General features: G+C 36.6%; 1 protein-coding gene across 2 annotated transcripts; it reads left to right on the top strand.

Annotated features, from left to right (window-relative positions):
- The first annotated feature begins 11,812 nt into the window (after window positions 1–11,812).
- Window positions 11,813–15,660, top strand: tnni2b.1 (troponin I type 2b (skeletal, fast), tandem duplicate 1). 2 transcript variants are annotated; one of them, XM_067400656.1, is made up of 7 exons: window positions 11,813–11,896; window positions 13,564–13,650; window positions 13,935–13,971; window positions 14,072–14,200; window positions 14,702–14,791; window positions 14,877–15,053; window positions 15,272–15,660. In XM_067400656.1, the coding sequence occupies exons 2-7, from the start codon at window positions 13,643–13,645 to the stop codon at window positions 15,359–15,361; spliced, it is 531 nt and encodes a 176-aa protein (XP_067256757.1). In that variant the 5' UTR covers window positions 11,813–11,896; window positions 13,564–13,642; the 3' UTR covers window positions 15,362–15,660. The 2 variants fall into 2 exon arrangements, with proteins under 2 accessions (XP_067256757.1, XP_067256758.1); XM_067400657.1 differs by having other exon boundaries at window positions 11,865–11,896; window positions 13,501–13,650.
- The last annotated feature ends 327 nt before the right edge of the window (window positions 15,661–15,987 follow it).

The raw sequence follows: 15,987 nt of genomic DNA, 5'->3' as shown, positions 1-15,987 counted from the left end.
TCAAAATTCGTTTTCCACATGTGGGCGGTCATTACACGCCCCTTTCAGCCGATTGGTCAATCAATACTGAGCTAGTGGCGTCATCTTCAGTTCGTTCACAAAATAACAGTCCTCTGCTGCTATATCATGGTTTTTTTTTTACAGTCTATGATCAGTAGATATATGTCATTTATTGGCTTTCTTCTATGCAACCTAACGCGTATTTCACAGAAATATTTATTTCAGAAATGTTAATCAGCAGTTAATCAACAGAAACCAGCGTTATAACCTAGGCTACCTCTCTAATTTGGCTCTAATCCAAATGTTTCCATATTCACGATTTGGAGGCTATACTATATTTATTATTTAAATGCTTTTATTGTAACTAATTGTTATTGAATATAAAAATTAGTTCAAAACTTTGACCTGTGGAGGGCAGTAATACACTGAGCAGTGTCTACACTGCTGGAATTCTAATAGAGAAGAAGAAGAGAGCTAGTTCAAGATGAGCATTTATGGTTAAAACTTATATAATTTTCATTTTTTTTCAGAAAATGAGCAATGGTTTCACTAGATAAGACCCTGATTTCTCATCTGGGATCGTGTAGAACAATTTGAAACTAATTTTGACCTTTAACTCAGGGGCGTAAATCGCGGGGGGGGGGGGGGGTGGATGGGGGGGGACATGAACCCCCCCCCCCCCCCTATCTGAGTGCTGTCCCCCCCAAAAAATATAATTAAATACCACTCTAAGTATTGTAAATAAATGATATATTTTTAAAATAATTGTGTAAGAAGTAAAGCAATACAAACGCAAACAGGCGTTTTAAGTTTACAAACATTTTGAGTCATCCCTTCCTTGCCTCACAGTGGTTTGGTCCACCGCGCACGTCACACTCGTGCGTGTAGAAATCCGGCAGCGCCGGCGGGAGAGAAGACAGACGGTAGTTAAGAGGAGCTCTAGTAAGTCGGCTGTTAAGGCTATTTTATTCAAAAACATCGGATGAAGTGGTTATTTTTGCTTTAATGCTGACGACGCTGAGTAATTAGTCATAACAAAAAAAGCAAGATGATAACATGATTTTTTTCCCCCGTGAGTCCGCTATTTTAGCAATTATAATGTTACCTAGCGTGTTTGGTAGCTTGTTTACAATAGTTTGTTGGATACTATGTCACCCACACCAACAACAAGTAATTAACAGTGTGATAAGAATATGTGAACTGTAATAAGGCTAGAAGATTTACTGTTGTGTGTTGGGTTTTTCTCAAAGTATATTCATCGTATTTTGGTGACTTTGTTGTAAAAAAAAACTTCAAAAATATTCCAGTAAATAAATGATTTTGAATATTTTGGTCAATTTAGTAAGTTTTTTTTTATTGAACCAAAGAGAAACATTGAGCATAATGGCAGTCTAGTTACATGCTACACTAATAATAGTAGTAAGGTTTTCTTCTGTGTAACATTACGTTACATATATCCAGTGGTTAAATTGGGATTTCTTATGTGGGGGGGCTCTGTGGTTTCAGGCTTTCGAGGAGTGCACATGAGTACGCAAAGCCTACAAAATCTTATCAATTGACAAACTAAAAATAAGTCGACAGAGCCCTCTGCTATGAACACTAAAATGCAGATCAAAATCATTCTAGGTGTTGGCAGTGTGCAAAGCTACATCTGATAACAAAATCTTTCTGTAGGCCTAAAGGAGAGCATATCAATACAAAATACAGGGTATTGTCCTTTGGACAAGTAAATTGGTCACTTGTCCGACCAAAAAAGTTGTATTTTTTTTGGTGTAAATATAATTTATTCTGAAGCTATATACTCAACAGTGTTCCGTCAGCTTTTGTAGTTATATCTGCATATTTGTGATATTTACCCCAAGGGCATTTTTTCCCCTAATCTTATTTCATTTTTTTTTTTACATTTGATCAATAAATTCAATAAGAAAAATAAAGCAGGACTGTTATGAATCAAATTAAATAATTTACACTGAAAAATTACAACTGCATTAAATAATGTTATGATATTCTTTAAATATTTTTGAATATACAAATAAGAAATGTTGGGAAAATTTAAACATGAAACTGAACTGGCAGTAGGTGGCGGCAAGTGACTGTCCTAGTCATTCATTCAAACGATTTGTTCAAATGGCTGATTCATTCAAGAATGAGGCAGGTGTTTTGGAATAGGCTATTACTGAATCTTTGACTCAACCGATTTGTTCAAAATGCTGAATCATTCATTAATAAAATATTTATTATTAAATATTTATATTATCCATTATCAATCACCACTTACACTAAATGTAATAGAATCATGCTTGCGTTTTGGTATTCCCTAACTATTTTTGTTATTGATGTTTTAATCAGGACAAGTAAAGCTCTCTTTCTCTTGCCCCTTCAAAAAATTAAGCGTTAATGTCGAGCCCTGATAAGCCTATGTGCCGGGGCTCAGCCCCGGACGGCCCCGGCTCAATTTAACCCCTGCATATATCCTTTATAAGTAAAATTGTGGCTGTATTATTTGTGTCCCCTTCAAAAATTGCTCTTGAGAAATTTTATGTTTATTGTCCCCCCCCTACTGTCTGATGAAATTTACGCCCCTGCTTCAACTGTTTGGTGCCCTTTGAAGTGTACTATATGGAAAAAAAAATCCTGGAATGTATCAAAAACCTTAATTTCTTTTCGACTGAAGAAAGAAAGACATGGACATTTTGGATGACATGGGGGTGAGTAAACTATCAGGAAATGTTTATTTAAAAGTAGATTAATCCTTTAAGGTTCATATGCAGAATCTTGATGTCTGTGTGAGTCTGCATGACTTAAAATACAATATTCATAGATCATTCATTAAGGCCACTTTATGACCATGAAGTCGTCAATAATGAGAAAAGCTACAACTCTTTCATCAGATGTGTTATTTTCCTCACAATTTTTTTTGTAATAAATGCTTTAGAAACACACAATTATAACAATTGGAGAAAAATTAATGTTAAAATGTCACTGCCTTCATAACAGTGACTTCAAGACTTTTTTGTAAGACATTTAAGAAAGATTTGTTTTTGTTTGAACAGCCACTTTTGTTAGTCAATTTGGCTGTAATTTTCAATAAAAAATGTTTACAAGGTCAGCACAGACGTTCTGGGAACATCAAAAATAAAATATATTTCCCTAAACGTTCAGAGAATGTTCTGAATGTTCCCTGAAGGTCCGCCAAATAATGTCCCCCAACCCTTAAAAGAACTCCACATCATGACCGTCTCTGAACACATTGGGAACGTTACTAGGCAAAATCCTTAACACCAGTGGGGACATTCTGAGAATGTTCTGGGAACGTAAAATTTCTTGCTGGGAATTACGTTCTTATAAGCTATTCTACACAAATCTTCAGGGAAGTTTTTTTTTTTTTTTTTTTTAGATAAAAACGTTATGGTTACTCATGTAACCCTGAATCCCTGAGATAATGGTAACGAGCATTGCATCAGTTTTTGCTGAAACTTATGGGGAAAACTCCTGTTTTCTCCAAATCCTGAAGCCTGATTGGTTCACGTCTATGCCGCTGCAGAAACAAATGGTGTTTTGCACAGACAAATCTTTTGACTGAGAAGCGGCTAGCATGACTTGCTAGGCATCGTAGTAGCAAGGCAAGCTATGCAATGCTCATCCCTGTTATCTCAGGGAACCAGTGTTACGTGAGTAACCATAACTTCCCCTTTTGATACTGTTCACTCGCATTGCGTCAGTTTTTACTGACGCTTATGGGGAACTTCATCGAATAGCGCGTTGCTACAAGCGCAGAACGAAAGCCGCTCTTTGAGCCATCAGCTAGGGGTTGCTCAATTGAGGGCCCCTAGACGAGCTGCATAAAGAGAGGCTCAGACCACAGTTGGATCCTGCTACACAGTCCATAAGCATTTCAGACTGACAACACCCGTGCTTAAAGAGTGGAGGTGTCCAGGTTGTAAAATCTGATGCCGCCACACAGATATCTGCGATAGAGACTCTGCTAGACCACGCTCAAGAGGAGGCCATACCTCTAGTGGAGTGGGCCCTCACTCCTAAGGGGCACAACTCGCTTGACTGACGCTAGAGCCAGTAAGAGACAGTTTTAAGCGAGAAGGACCGAAGGTCTGTGGAGAGGTCTCATGACGGGACCCAGCAAGGGCAGGGAGGATTCAACCGTCTAGCCCCTCTGAGAAACCTAACGACCAGGTCATGTTTCCCAATCGATTGGCCAGACACCGGGGCATGGTTCAATGCAATGGCTGCCACATACACTTTGAGCATGGAGGAGGCACGCCCGCCATTCAGCAGTTCCTGCAGAAACATGAGAACTGGCGTGATTTTGCATTTGGGTCTAATTTCTGAGATAGGCACTAACTTGAGAAAATACAAGAGACAATTACGAGATACGAGAGACAATTTCTGAGCATAAAGGCACATTGTGGAAAGGGGCTCTTGTCTCTGAGATCATTATCCCCAGCCAGCACAGCTGGTGGGGCACAGATGGGTGTCACCTGGGCTGTCTAACTGGGGCCCAGACAGTTTTGTCCACAGTTTCCGTGGAGGCCCCACATGGGTTAGCCCAGATGAAATGAACACTGCTCAGTGTGCACATTACAGGCTGTTAAATTTAACACAGAAACATGCTGGATGAGATAATAAGATGATAATGAGCAGAATAACCAAGGACAGAGGAACAACAAGAACTACAACTTCAGCCACAGCCTTCGATTAAATCAACTGAAAATAAAAGACATTAAATCTCTCAAGATCTGATTAAACATCTCCACAAACAGCATTCACTTATTCACTTATTCACTTATTACTAACCAGATTGACTTTATTTCTGACATATATCTACAAAAGTTGTTATTGATAATTACCAGAGTTTTAGATGTTGATGATTTGTCGAAAATAAGTTTGGTTTGATGTCACCGTGATTGAGGTCAGTGCTTACTTGAGGTAGGCAGTTTTACTTTTGACTGATTTAGTGATGTTTCTCTGGCTGCTCTAACTGTTTGTTATGACAAGAAACCCATGTGGGGCCTCCATGGAAACTGTGAACAAAACTGGCTGTGCCCCAGTTAGACAGCCCAGGTGACACCCATCTGGACCCCACCTAGCTGTGCTGGCTGGGTCATGGCCCCCTGGGGGAAGTCTGACAGCTCTTATCAAGGAGCCAAACATGCAGGTCCCAGAACTCTGGTTGAGGGTGCCAAATTGTCCACTATGCCTGAGAGAGAAGGTCTCTCCTCAGCGGTATAGGCCATAACCACGTAGAAGGTGACATTCTCAGGACCTTGCGCAACATTCCCTAAAAGTTCTCTAAAGGTGACAAAAATTCTGAACCTTCTATTCAGGTTATTTTATGATCGTGTGATAATCCCCTAAACATTCCCAGAACATCCTGAAGAAAATGTTTTGACAAAATCATGCAGACTCACACAGACATCAAGAATCAGCTTATGAATCTCAACAATGGTGACAATTTAAAAAAAATTAAACTCTGAAAGTCACAAAAGCAGCTGTTTCTTGTCACCATTGCTGAGATTCATATGTTGATTATTGATGTCTCTGTGCACCTAAAAAAACAAAAGCTCAAAACATTTTCTGTATAATCAAATCAGAATAGCAGGTTGCTACAATATTGATGCAACAATATCACAGTAAATCATGTGATTATAAATTAACAGTTAATATACTCAGAGACTTAACATCAAGTGATATCACTGACTCTGATGATATCATCACCAACAAAGGCCAAAAACTTTCTCTTGCATTTGTTACCATAACAAACATTTATCAAAAACACACACAGCAGTCTGAGAAAAAAGTCAAGGGTCAAGAGTTCAACTAAAGCAAGCACTGACCACCATAATGGTGACTTCAAACTTATTTTTTCAACAAGACATCAACATCTAAACCTCTGTTAACTCTCATTATGAAGTTTTGTATGAAAGAAATAAAGTCATATTGTATTAAGTGAAGATGCTGAGATCTTGAGAGATCTGTTAGTGTTTAATGTTCTGTTGTTGCCAGTCATTTGAATTAAATTGGGAAATACCTGTAAAATAACAGCATTTTTTTAAGCATTTAAAGAAAATTACTTTTGGCACTTTATTTAAGTTTGGATATTTTACTTTAATTTTACAGTTTTTGTTTGGCAGCGGTTGCTGCCAGTCACTTGGCTGTTTTTTATGATATTTTTTAAAGTGAATGTATTTGATTGTAATAATTCAAGAAATACCTGTAAAATAACAGTGTTTTTTTTTTGTTTTTTTTTAAATTAGGATATTGTACTATAATTTTACAGGGTTTTTTGGCTGCCATTCATTTGACTGTTTTATCATTTAACTGTTTAATTACAGATTAATTTTGTAATTTTACATACATTTGTATGTAATTTAAGAAAACAGGCAAAATACTGTATAAAAATCCAGCAATTTTTTCTGTATAAAATATGTGAATTACTGTAATTTTTTTAATAATGTCATAATACTTAAAATAACAGCCGAGTTGTTAATTTACATATATTGTTTATAATTTTAGAGAGTTTTGAGTATAATTTAAAATAAAAGAAAGCAACCATAAAAAAATCACAGTTATTTTCTGTAAAATTAGTATATATATATATATATATATATATATATATATATATATATATATATATATATATATATATATAAAAAATTTTTTTTACATTGTGCAATTGTTTTTTTGGAGCTCTTGCGCAAACCAATGCCAACAACATATGCGCCCAAAACATAACTATTAAGGGCCTAGCAAGGGACATTGGTATTATGTAAAGTATTATATGATACTGTAAAGAAATCATGCCATCTGATGCACCAGGAAGTGTCATGTTGTTGCGACATAAATCAGAGTTTGGGGTAATATTAAATTGGTATTTTTATTTAAAGGTGCCCTCGAATGAAAAATTGAATTTATCTTGGCATAGTCAAATAACAAGCGTTCAGTACATGGAAATGACATACAGTGAGTCTCAAACTCCATTGTTTCCTCCTTCTTATATAAATCTCATTTGTTTGAAAAACCTCCGAAGAACAGGTGAATCTCAACATAACAACAACTGTTACGTAACAGTTGGGATCATTAATATGTACGCCCCCAATATTTGCATATGCCAGCCCATGTTCCCAACATTAAAGGCATTAGACAAGGGCAGGACGTCTGGATCTGCACATGTGAATCAACAGACTAGGTAAGCAAACAAGAACAATAGCGAAAAATGGCAGATGGAACAATAATAACTGACATGATCCATGATATCATGATATTTTTAGTGATATTTGTAAATTGTCTTTATAAATGTTTCATTAGCATGTTGCTAATGTACTGTTAAATGTGGTTAAAGTTACCATCGTTTCTTACTGTATTCACGGAGACAAGAGCCGTCGCTATTTTCATTATTAAACACTTGCAGTCTGTATAATTCATAAACACAACTTTATTCTTTATAAATCTCTCCAACTATGTAGCATTAGCACAGCCTCAAATTCATTCAGAATCAAATGTCAAGTCAAGTCAAATTTATTTATATAGCGCTTTTACAATTGGTAATTGTTTCAAAGCAGCTTTACATATTAGAAGCACAGAAAAAAAGGGAAGTGGTTAAAACTGTACAAACAAGCGTGGTAATATGTAACATATACAAGATGGTGCTACATTAAGCCAATGTCGGCTGACTTCCAGGGGTGGAAAACCCCCCCTAGGAGAAAAACCCAGCGTGCTAGCACTGGGAAAAAAGTCCTAGGAGGGAAAAAACCCCTTGGAAGATATATATATGTAAATGTATATGGAGATCAAAATCTGAATTGTACATTTTTATTATAGAGATTAAAAATCGATTATATATAAATATATGTAAGCGGATACGGGGATCCTGGGCTACGTTGTAGTCAGGTCCAGACGCAGGTTCTCCATCTGACCTGGATACGGCCTGGATCCAGCACCCGGCAAACCTCAGGATAAGCAGAGAGACAGATATTAGCGTAGATGCCATTCTTGTTCTGATGTACAGGTATATCTAGTGTTATAGGAAATGTTCTCGGTTCCGGCCGACCTAATTATTGCAGCGTAACAATCCTTTAACGGATTTGAAAAATGTTAATGTATTGATAATGTGTTATGTGTATGCAAGAGCAAAGAGATGTGTTTTTAGTCTAGATTTAAACTGACAGAGTGTGTCTGCTTCCCGAACAATGCTAGGAAGATTGTTCCAGAGTTTAGGTGCTAAATAGGAAAAGGATCTGCCGCCTTCAGTTGATTTTGATATTCTGGGTATTATCAACTGGCCTGAATTCTGAGATCGCAATAAAAATGAAGGACTATAATGCATTAAGAGCTCACTTAGGTACTGGGGAGCTAAACCATTTAGAGCTTTATAAGTAAGTAGCAAGATTTTAAAATCTATACGATGTTTAATAGGGAGCCAATGTAATGTTGACAGAACTGGGCTAATATGGTCATACTTTCTGGTTCTAGTAAGAACTCTAGCTGCCGCATTTTGAACCAACTGTAGTTTGTTTAAAAGCCGAGCAGAACAACCACCCAGTAGAGCGTTACAATAATCTAGTCTTGAGGTCATGAATGCATGAACCAACTGTTCCGCATTTGTCATTGAGAGCATATGTCGTAATTTAGATATATTTTTTAGATGGAAGAAACTATTTAGATACTAGAAACATGACTTTCAAATGAAAGATTGGTATCAAAGAGCACACCCAGGTTCCTAACTGAGGACGAAGGTTTAATGGAGCACCCGTCAAGTGTTAGAGAGTATTCAAGGTTTTTTCGTGAGGAAGTTTTTGGTCCAAAGATTAGGAAATCAGTTTTTTCTGAATTTAATAATAAGAAATTTCTTGTCATCCAGTTTTTAATGTCAGCTATGCATTCTGTTAGTTTTGTGAATTTGTAGGTTTCGTCAGGGCGCGAGGAAATATAGAGCTGAGTATCGTCAGCGTAGCAGTGAAAACTAACACCATGCTTCCTAATTATCTCTCCTAAGGGCAGCATGTACAGAGTGAAAAGCAACGGTCCTAATACTGAGCCTTGTGGTACCCCATATTTAACCTGTGATCGATACGACATCTCTTCATTAACTACCACAGACTGATAACGGTCAGATAAGTATGATTTGAACCATGCCAAAGCAATTCCACTAATGCCAATATAGTTTTCAAGTCTTTTTAAAAGAATGGTATGATCGATAGTGTCAAAAGCAGCACTGAGATCTAATAACACTAATAGAGAAATACAGCCACGATCGGATGATAGGAGTAGATCGTTTGTAACTCTAACGAGAGCAGTCTCAGTACTATGGTATGGTCTAAATCCTGACTGGAAATCCTCACAGATTCCATTTCTTTCTAAAAAGGAACACAGTTGTGTTGATACTGCCTTTTCTAGTATCTTTGACAGAAAAGGTAGATTCGAGATTGGCCTGTAATTTACTAAATCTCTCGGATCTAGTTGAGGTTTTTTAATAAGAGGTTTGATAATAGCCTGCTTAAAGGTTTTTGGCACGTGTCCTAGTGTTAATGATGAATTAATTATATCAAGAAGTGGACCTACGACCTCTGGAAGCATTTCTTTCAGTAGTTTAGTCGGCATTGGGTCTAACATACATGTAATACATGTAAACAATATAACAGTATACAATACTCACATAATCCGACGCATGCATGACGAACACTTTGTAAAGATCCATTTGAGGGTTATATTAGCTGTGTAAACTTTGTTTATGCACTGTTCAAGCGCGAGCTCTTGGGGCGTGGAGCAGGAGAATTAAAGGGCCAGTAGCCCTGAATCGGCTCATTTATAATGATGCCCCAAAATAGGCAGTTAAAAAATGAATTAAAAAAATCTATGGGGTATTTTGAGCTGAAACTTCACAGACACATTCAGTAGACTTATATTACATCTTTTTAAAAAAATTTCTAGGGCACCTTTACAAAATAAAACTAATCCCTGAAATTACATGTTGAACAATAAAGTCAGAAATCAAGTAAGGGGCAATATTTGCCCCATTAAAAATTCACTTTCAGGGTCATTTTTTACCTTTATACATGCATTTTTTTCCCTAGCTCTATCAAATCTTTTATGTCAAATTCTAACATTTAATAAAATCCAATCAAAATAACAAGACACTACAGATAGTTACCAATTAAATGAAATCAGTACAAACAAATCTTTTCAATATAAAAGACATTTTAAGACACTTTAAGTGGTACAGAAGCTCTCATCTGAAGTGGCATTAGATGTAAATACCTGGACTGTTTAATACAGCTCAGAAGTAGCATACACAGCAATTGAAATTGCACAAATAATGTAATATTTAAATATGAAATTGTTATATTTGTTGATAATGCTGATTCATTTAGAAACAATGAAACAAAAGATAATAATAACTGTGCCAGAGGAACCTACTGTAAACATACTTTTTCCCCATATACACTGATGGCCTATCAATATTATTTTTGCCAGAATAATGTTTAAGCCACGTTGGAATTACCCAAATTACGGGATTCCGAATTTCAAAACACATTCAAGTTCTCGTAGAACTTGTAATTACACTTTTCCGAGAGTTTTTTTTTAATCCTCACCTTTGTTTTATCTGTTAATGTTTTTTTAATGAATTGTTAATAAATTTACATTTCAAACTTTTGATAAACATATTTGTAAAACGTTTTTTGTCAGTGTTATTGGCTTATGTTCAGATATTTGTATTATATATTTACATATTACATTATAAGCATTACTTATGGAATTTTTCCAAAGAGCGAGTAAAATTTACTTGAAACAGAGTATTTTTTTAATTAAAGCCACCAAGAATTGTGTTTAGTCCTAAAACATGTTCTGTCACATTTACTTGAACCAACAGTTTTTATAGATAAGAATGCAGCAAATGACTGTTGAAAAAGAAAAAAAAAACACATACATGTGGCAGGACAAAAATATTGGAGTCATTGCTTGTCTTTTTTCATCTGATTGCTCTGATGTTGACCTGATAATAAAGGTTTCTTAAACTCAGTGGTCTATAGTTAACACAGCTATAAATAGATTTATGAACTTTCTGCAAAGTCTCACAGTGAGTAAAAAAGACTTTAACCATAATATCTTCTCCAACATACATGCCAAGTTTTCAAGAATAAAAGTGTATTATTATGACAATTACAAAGCAACTGTAAGGTTTATATGTAGTATGTGATCTAAATGTCTGCAGTATGTGCTGAGTGATATTCCTGTAATACATTTGGAGTTACCACCTGTCTTATTGCTGAACACTGCTAGAGAGCACAACAGGTGACAAAACACAGATTTCAGTGACAAAGTGGTAGTAAGGAATCAAATTAATTAATTTCTGTTAGTTCTTGCACTTACAATAAATGCCTATAAGTGAAAGAGTTATATTTCTCTGCCTGTTTCAGGGACATGATTTAGTGAAAGATGTGTGTTTATGTCAGGTTTTGCATATACTCTACATTTTTGGGACCAAATGTCCCCACAAGGACAGGACATAAAACTGAAATCACCTGCTTTGTGGGGACCAGTCAACATACAAATGTATTTTTAATTAAAATCCCAAAATGCAGAAATATTTCTGTGGTTGTTAGGTTATTTAAGAGTGTAGAAAACATCATTAGTTCAATATAAAAATAATAAAACTCGATAGAATGTCTACATTATAGAAAAACAAACGTGTGTGTGGTTGTGGGTGTGTATTTATTGTGGGGGGGGGAGGGAGAGGAGAGTCTCATTGGCTTAAGGAAATATCTGCTTCCTTAAAGAGAACAGAGAAGCTGTATGGGAAACCTATATAAACTCAACTAATGTTATAGACTGACACTCTTTCCCTCTAATTTAATTTGAACGTTCTTCTGTGCACTGTAAGGTGAGTCTCTGTTATTCTATCCATCTCTAGGGTTTAGCACTCTAACATTTGAGCATGCCATATCTTCAGAGGATCTCACTCATGCTGAGCAGCCAGACAAAGCCAAGAAATCAGAGCAAGAAGCTAGATAATATGCTTGTGTACTGGAGGAAGTTCCTAGAGTTAAAACTAACAGGCTAAGTGGCTCTTGCCTAATATGATATAATGCTGTTTTTGTTATTGTAGAGATTATGAATATATTTTGATGTCTTCTTTATGGATCATTATTGATCAATTTTAAATTTTTAAAGCATTGTAATGTCAAATGCTGAAAAAAGTTTTTATTAGGCCCCTAATCTGATTTTTATATCATTAAGCACATGCATTTTTTATACCTTCAAAGCATACACTTTTAAAAATAAAGGTTCTTTATTTGCATCTATGGTTCAATGAAGAAGCTTTAACATTCATGGAACATTTCCATTACACAATAAGTCTACACAATAAGATTTTTAAAATGTTCTTCACGCTAACAAACAAAAATTTTCGGTAACACTTGAACACATATTCTCTATTATGAATATGACTTTTCTCTCAATAAACTCCGTATTTACTGCTTATTAAACTAATGTGGCTGTTTTAGTGGTTAAGTTCCGGTATTGGGTAGGATTAAGGGATGTAGAACATGGTCATACAGAATGAGGCACTATTATAAGCTTTATAAGTGCTAATAAACAGCCAATACACAGGGAAATAAGCAACTAGTTAAAAGTGATAATTGTTCCCCATACTGAAGTGTTACCAGTATTTCTTTTAAGAAATGAAAGGTTCTTTGCAGTTCTAAAAAATGTTCTTCTATGTTTTTGGAACCTTTATTTTTAAGAGTGTATCACCACATATTATATATTACCATCATACATCTGATGATATATACATTATAAAAACTGCTGGGTTAAATATGGACAAAACCAGGGATTGGGTTGTTTTCACCCAGCCATTTTTTTTCAACCAATTTTGGATAAATGTTTTTTAGCCAGCAATATAGTAATATAGTAGCCTAAAAGGCATGTTTTTGCTCACCCCCAAATAGGGGCAAATTTGTGGGGTATTTTAAGCTGAAACTTGACCAGACCAGCGACTTATATCACATCATGTGAAAGAGGTTCATAATAGGTCCCTTTTAACCCACCCTGCTGGGTTTGTCCATATTTTACCCAGCTTAGGTTGTTTTTAACCCAGCATTTTTTAGAGTGTACATGTATGGAGACCACAACTCATTTTAAAAAACAGAACATCCACGTTCTAACTCAGTCCACATTCAATCCAGAACCTTTTTTTGGCAGGAAAAGTATAGAATAGTTCTTTAGACTAGCAGAAAGTATTTTTACAGTTGTGGAGGGTTTCAGCTGTTAGGTGTTGAAGCTGAAGAGATTCTTCAAGAGGCAGCGAGTTGACTGTCAGCTGTCTCGTCTTCTGTTTTGGGTGCAGACCACTTCCTACAAAGGAACACTAAAAAAAGAGCACAAGACAACTGCTTCTCAAATTCAAACCCTTAAACACCTAACATTTCTGTGGGTATTGACGCTTACGCACACCCATGTACACCAGCCGTCTCTCTTTCACAGTATCCCAAGACAAATTTAGACCTGCTGCAGGACCAGTGACTGAATACAAATTGTTTCCATTAGATTGAAGGCAGCGACACCCCCTCCTGCCACCCACAGGCATCTTCACCTCCACAGGGGTCACCACAAAGAGACCAGCAAGATGTCTGAGTATGTATTGAGTTACAACATCATGATGTTTGTGTGCTGTGAAAACGATTGTATCAATCAGTCCTCGACCGCTAAACTCATCAAATACATTTGCCGTCAAGCTCCAATCAGATGATCATTTTGTATTCATTAAGATACACACTAGAATACATGCCTAAATAATACAATTATAAAAAGCACAATGCTTTTTCTGGAGATCCATTCTTTCATCCATAATCATCCCAGTCACTGAATGATACACTGTTCTGAGCTCTCTGAAAATGTAAACATTTGCTTTCTGATAGGAAAAAGATGACGTCCAGCCGTAGGCACCATTTGAAGGTATGGCCATCTCTTTCTTCATGAGATCTGAGCTGTATAAGCTGTCAGTGACTCTCTTGTTGATTACTGTCTATGCTTCTTCTCGGTCTTTGTGCTTCAGAGCTTGTTGCTTCAGATCGCTCATGGGCTTTTGGAGGAAGAGGCAGCAGAGGCAGAGCAAGAAAAACAGCAATACATGGAAGAGAACTGCCCTGCTCTCTCACTGCCTGGAAGCATGCAGGAACTACAGGTACACACACACACACACACACACACACACACACACACACACACACACACACACACACACACACACACACACACACACACACACACACACACACACACACACAGAGAGAGATTCAAGCTGTAATAGAATCACATCATGCTTAAAAGCCCATCCACACTGCACCACCAGATGTCGACCAACAATCACAAGATTACAGTACGTCACTTCTCAGACTTTCCACAATCTGTCGATAGAACATGTTCAATCAGTGAATACAAGCACCAACCATCGGCAACAGATGTAGACAGGAGTAACACACTGATCCGAGAAATAAAGTGTCAAAGTGTCACTACAAATTTGCCATTAGATGGCTAATGTCGGTGCAGTGTGAATGGGCCTTACAATCACACCATCTTATTCTATTGCAGGTATTGCTTTGTGATGTGCAAATGTGCAAAAGTACAGATGAATAGGCTATGTGTGAAAATGTGTGGAAAAATTTGCATGTATCTTTGTGTAAAGGAACTGTGTAGGAAGTTGCACCAGCAGATTGATGCCATTGATGAACAAAGATACGATATGGAGAGCAAAGTGGCCAAGTCAAACAAGGAGGTACTTAATTGTTCTGTTCTATTTCTAGAAATGTATTTAACTTCTGTAACTTCAACAACCTAAACTTTTTTCTTGTTCTCTTGAGATTGATGATCTGAAGATTAAGGTTCAGGACCTGAAAGGTAAATTTAAGAAACCTGTTCTGAAGAAAGTGCGTATGTCTGCTGATGCCATGCTGCAGGCCCTGCTGGGCTCCAAACACAAAGTGTCTCTGGACCTGAGAGCCAACCTCAAACAGGTCAAGAAAGAGGTCAAGGAGGAGGTGAGCGCACATTATTAGCCTTTAAACAGAAATATGCTATAACAATAGTCACGTTTTCACTTTTGGAGATATTTGACAGCAAAGGTAGTCTGTGGTATAAGATAATAAATGACAATGTAGAAAAATACAATTTTCTATATGCTAAAAGTTAAGAAAAAAGCTAATTACTACAAGAAGGCTTGTAGTTTTGAAACATTGTACTTTTTCTGCTGCTACAGGAGAAGGACGCAGTGGGAGACTGGCGTAAGAACATCGAGGATAAGGCCGGTATGGATGGCAGGAAGAAGATGTTTGAGTCTGAGGCCTAAATCTATTTTTCTTCAACATTTCCATTCAGTGATTTATTCAGTTAGATTGTCTTAATTCTTGTGGTTGTCAGGGTTTTGAGAGATAAAAGTGGTAATGTTATCTACTGCATGACATTATGTTACAGGTGGTAAAAGTGATGTACCGTATGAAGGAGGTTTTGATGTATGTGATGGTTGGTTGTGCAGCTGAGGCTTTAAATTGGTAAAAATGAATAAATTTGATTTTGGCCCCTTGCAATTAGACTGTATAAATGGACTTTGGTCAGTAAAACACATTTAAATACTCAAAACAGTATTGAGAGGAGTCTGCTGTAAAAAATAAAAATAAAGTACAAATCAAAGAATCAAAGTTTTAGGTTCTGCTGTTTTTAGACCAACATTATTTCATCTTCACCAGTCAAATGTACACACACTTTATTATCTACACCTTGCAAGTACCAAGATGGACCCCCTCTTTTGCCTTCCGAATTGCCTTAATTCTTCATGGCATAGATTCAACAAGGTGCTGGAAACATTCCTCAGAGATTTTGGACCATATTGACATGGTAGCATCAAGGAGATCTTGTGGATTGAGAGCTGGTGACTGTGGTGTGGAGGCCATTTGAGTATAGTGAACTCATTATCAC

Source organism: Chanodichthys erythropterus, chromosome 11, assembly GCF_024489055.1.
Source record: "Chanodichthys erythropterus isolate Z2021 chromosome 11, ASM2448905v1, whole genome shotgun sequence".
Lineage (NCBI taxonomy): Eukaryota > Metazoa > Chordata > Actinopteri > Cypriniformes > Xenocyprididae > Chanodichthys > Chanodichthys erythropterus.
The sequence above is the reverse complement of the archived record's forward strand: the minus strand, read 5'-3'. Positions and strand labels throughout refer to the sequence as shown.

What these genes read in the sequence shown, in the direction of transcription:
- tnni2b.1 (XM_067400656.1), top strand. An exon ending in GCCGTAGGCACCATTTGAAG is followed by an intron (nt 13,972 to 14,071) that starts GTATGGCCATCT and finishes TTTGTGCTTCAG; the next exon opens with AGCTTGTTGCTTCAGATCGC. An exon ending in TGGCCAAGTCAAACAAGGAG is followed by an intron (nt 14,792 to 14,876) that starts GTACTTAATTGT and finishes TGTTCTCTTGAG; the next exon opens with ATTGATGATCTGAAGATTAA.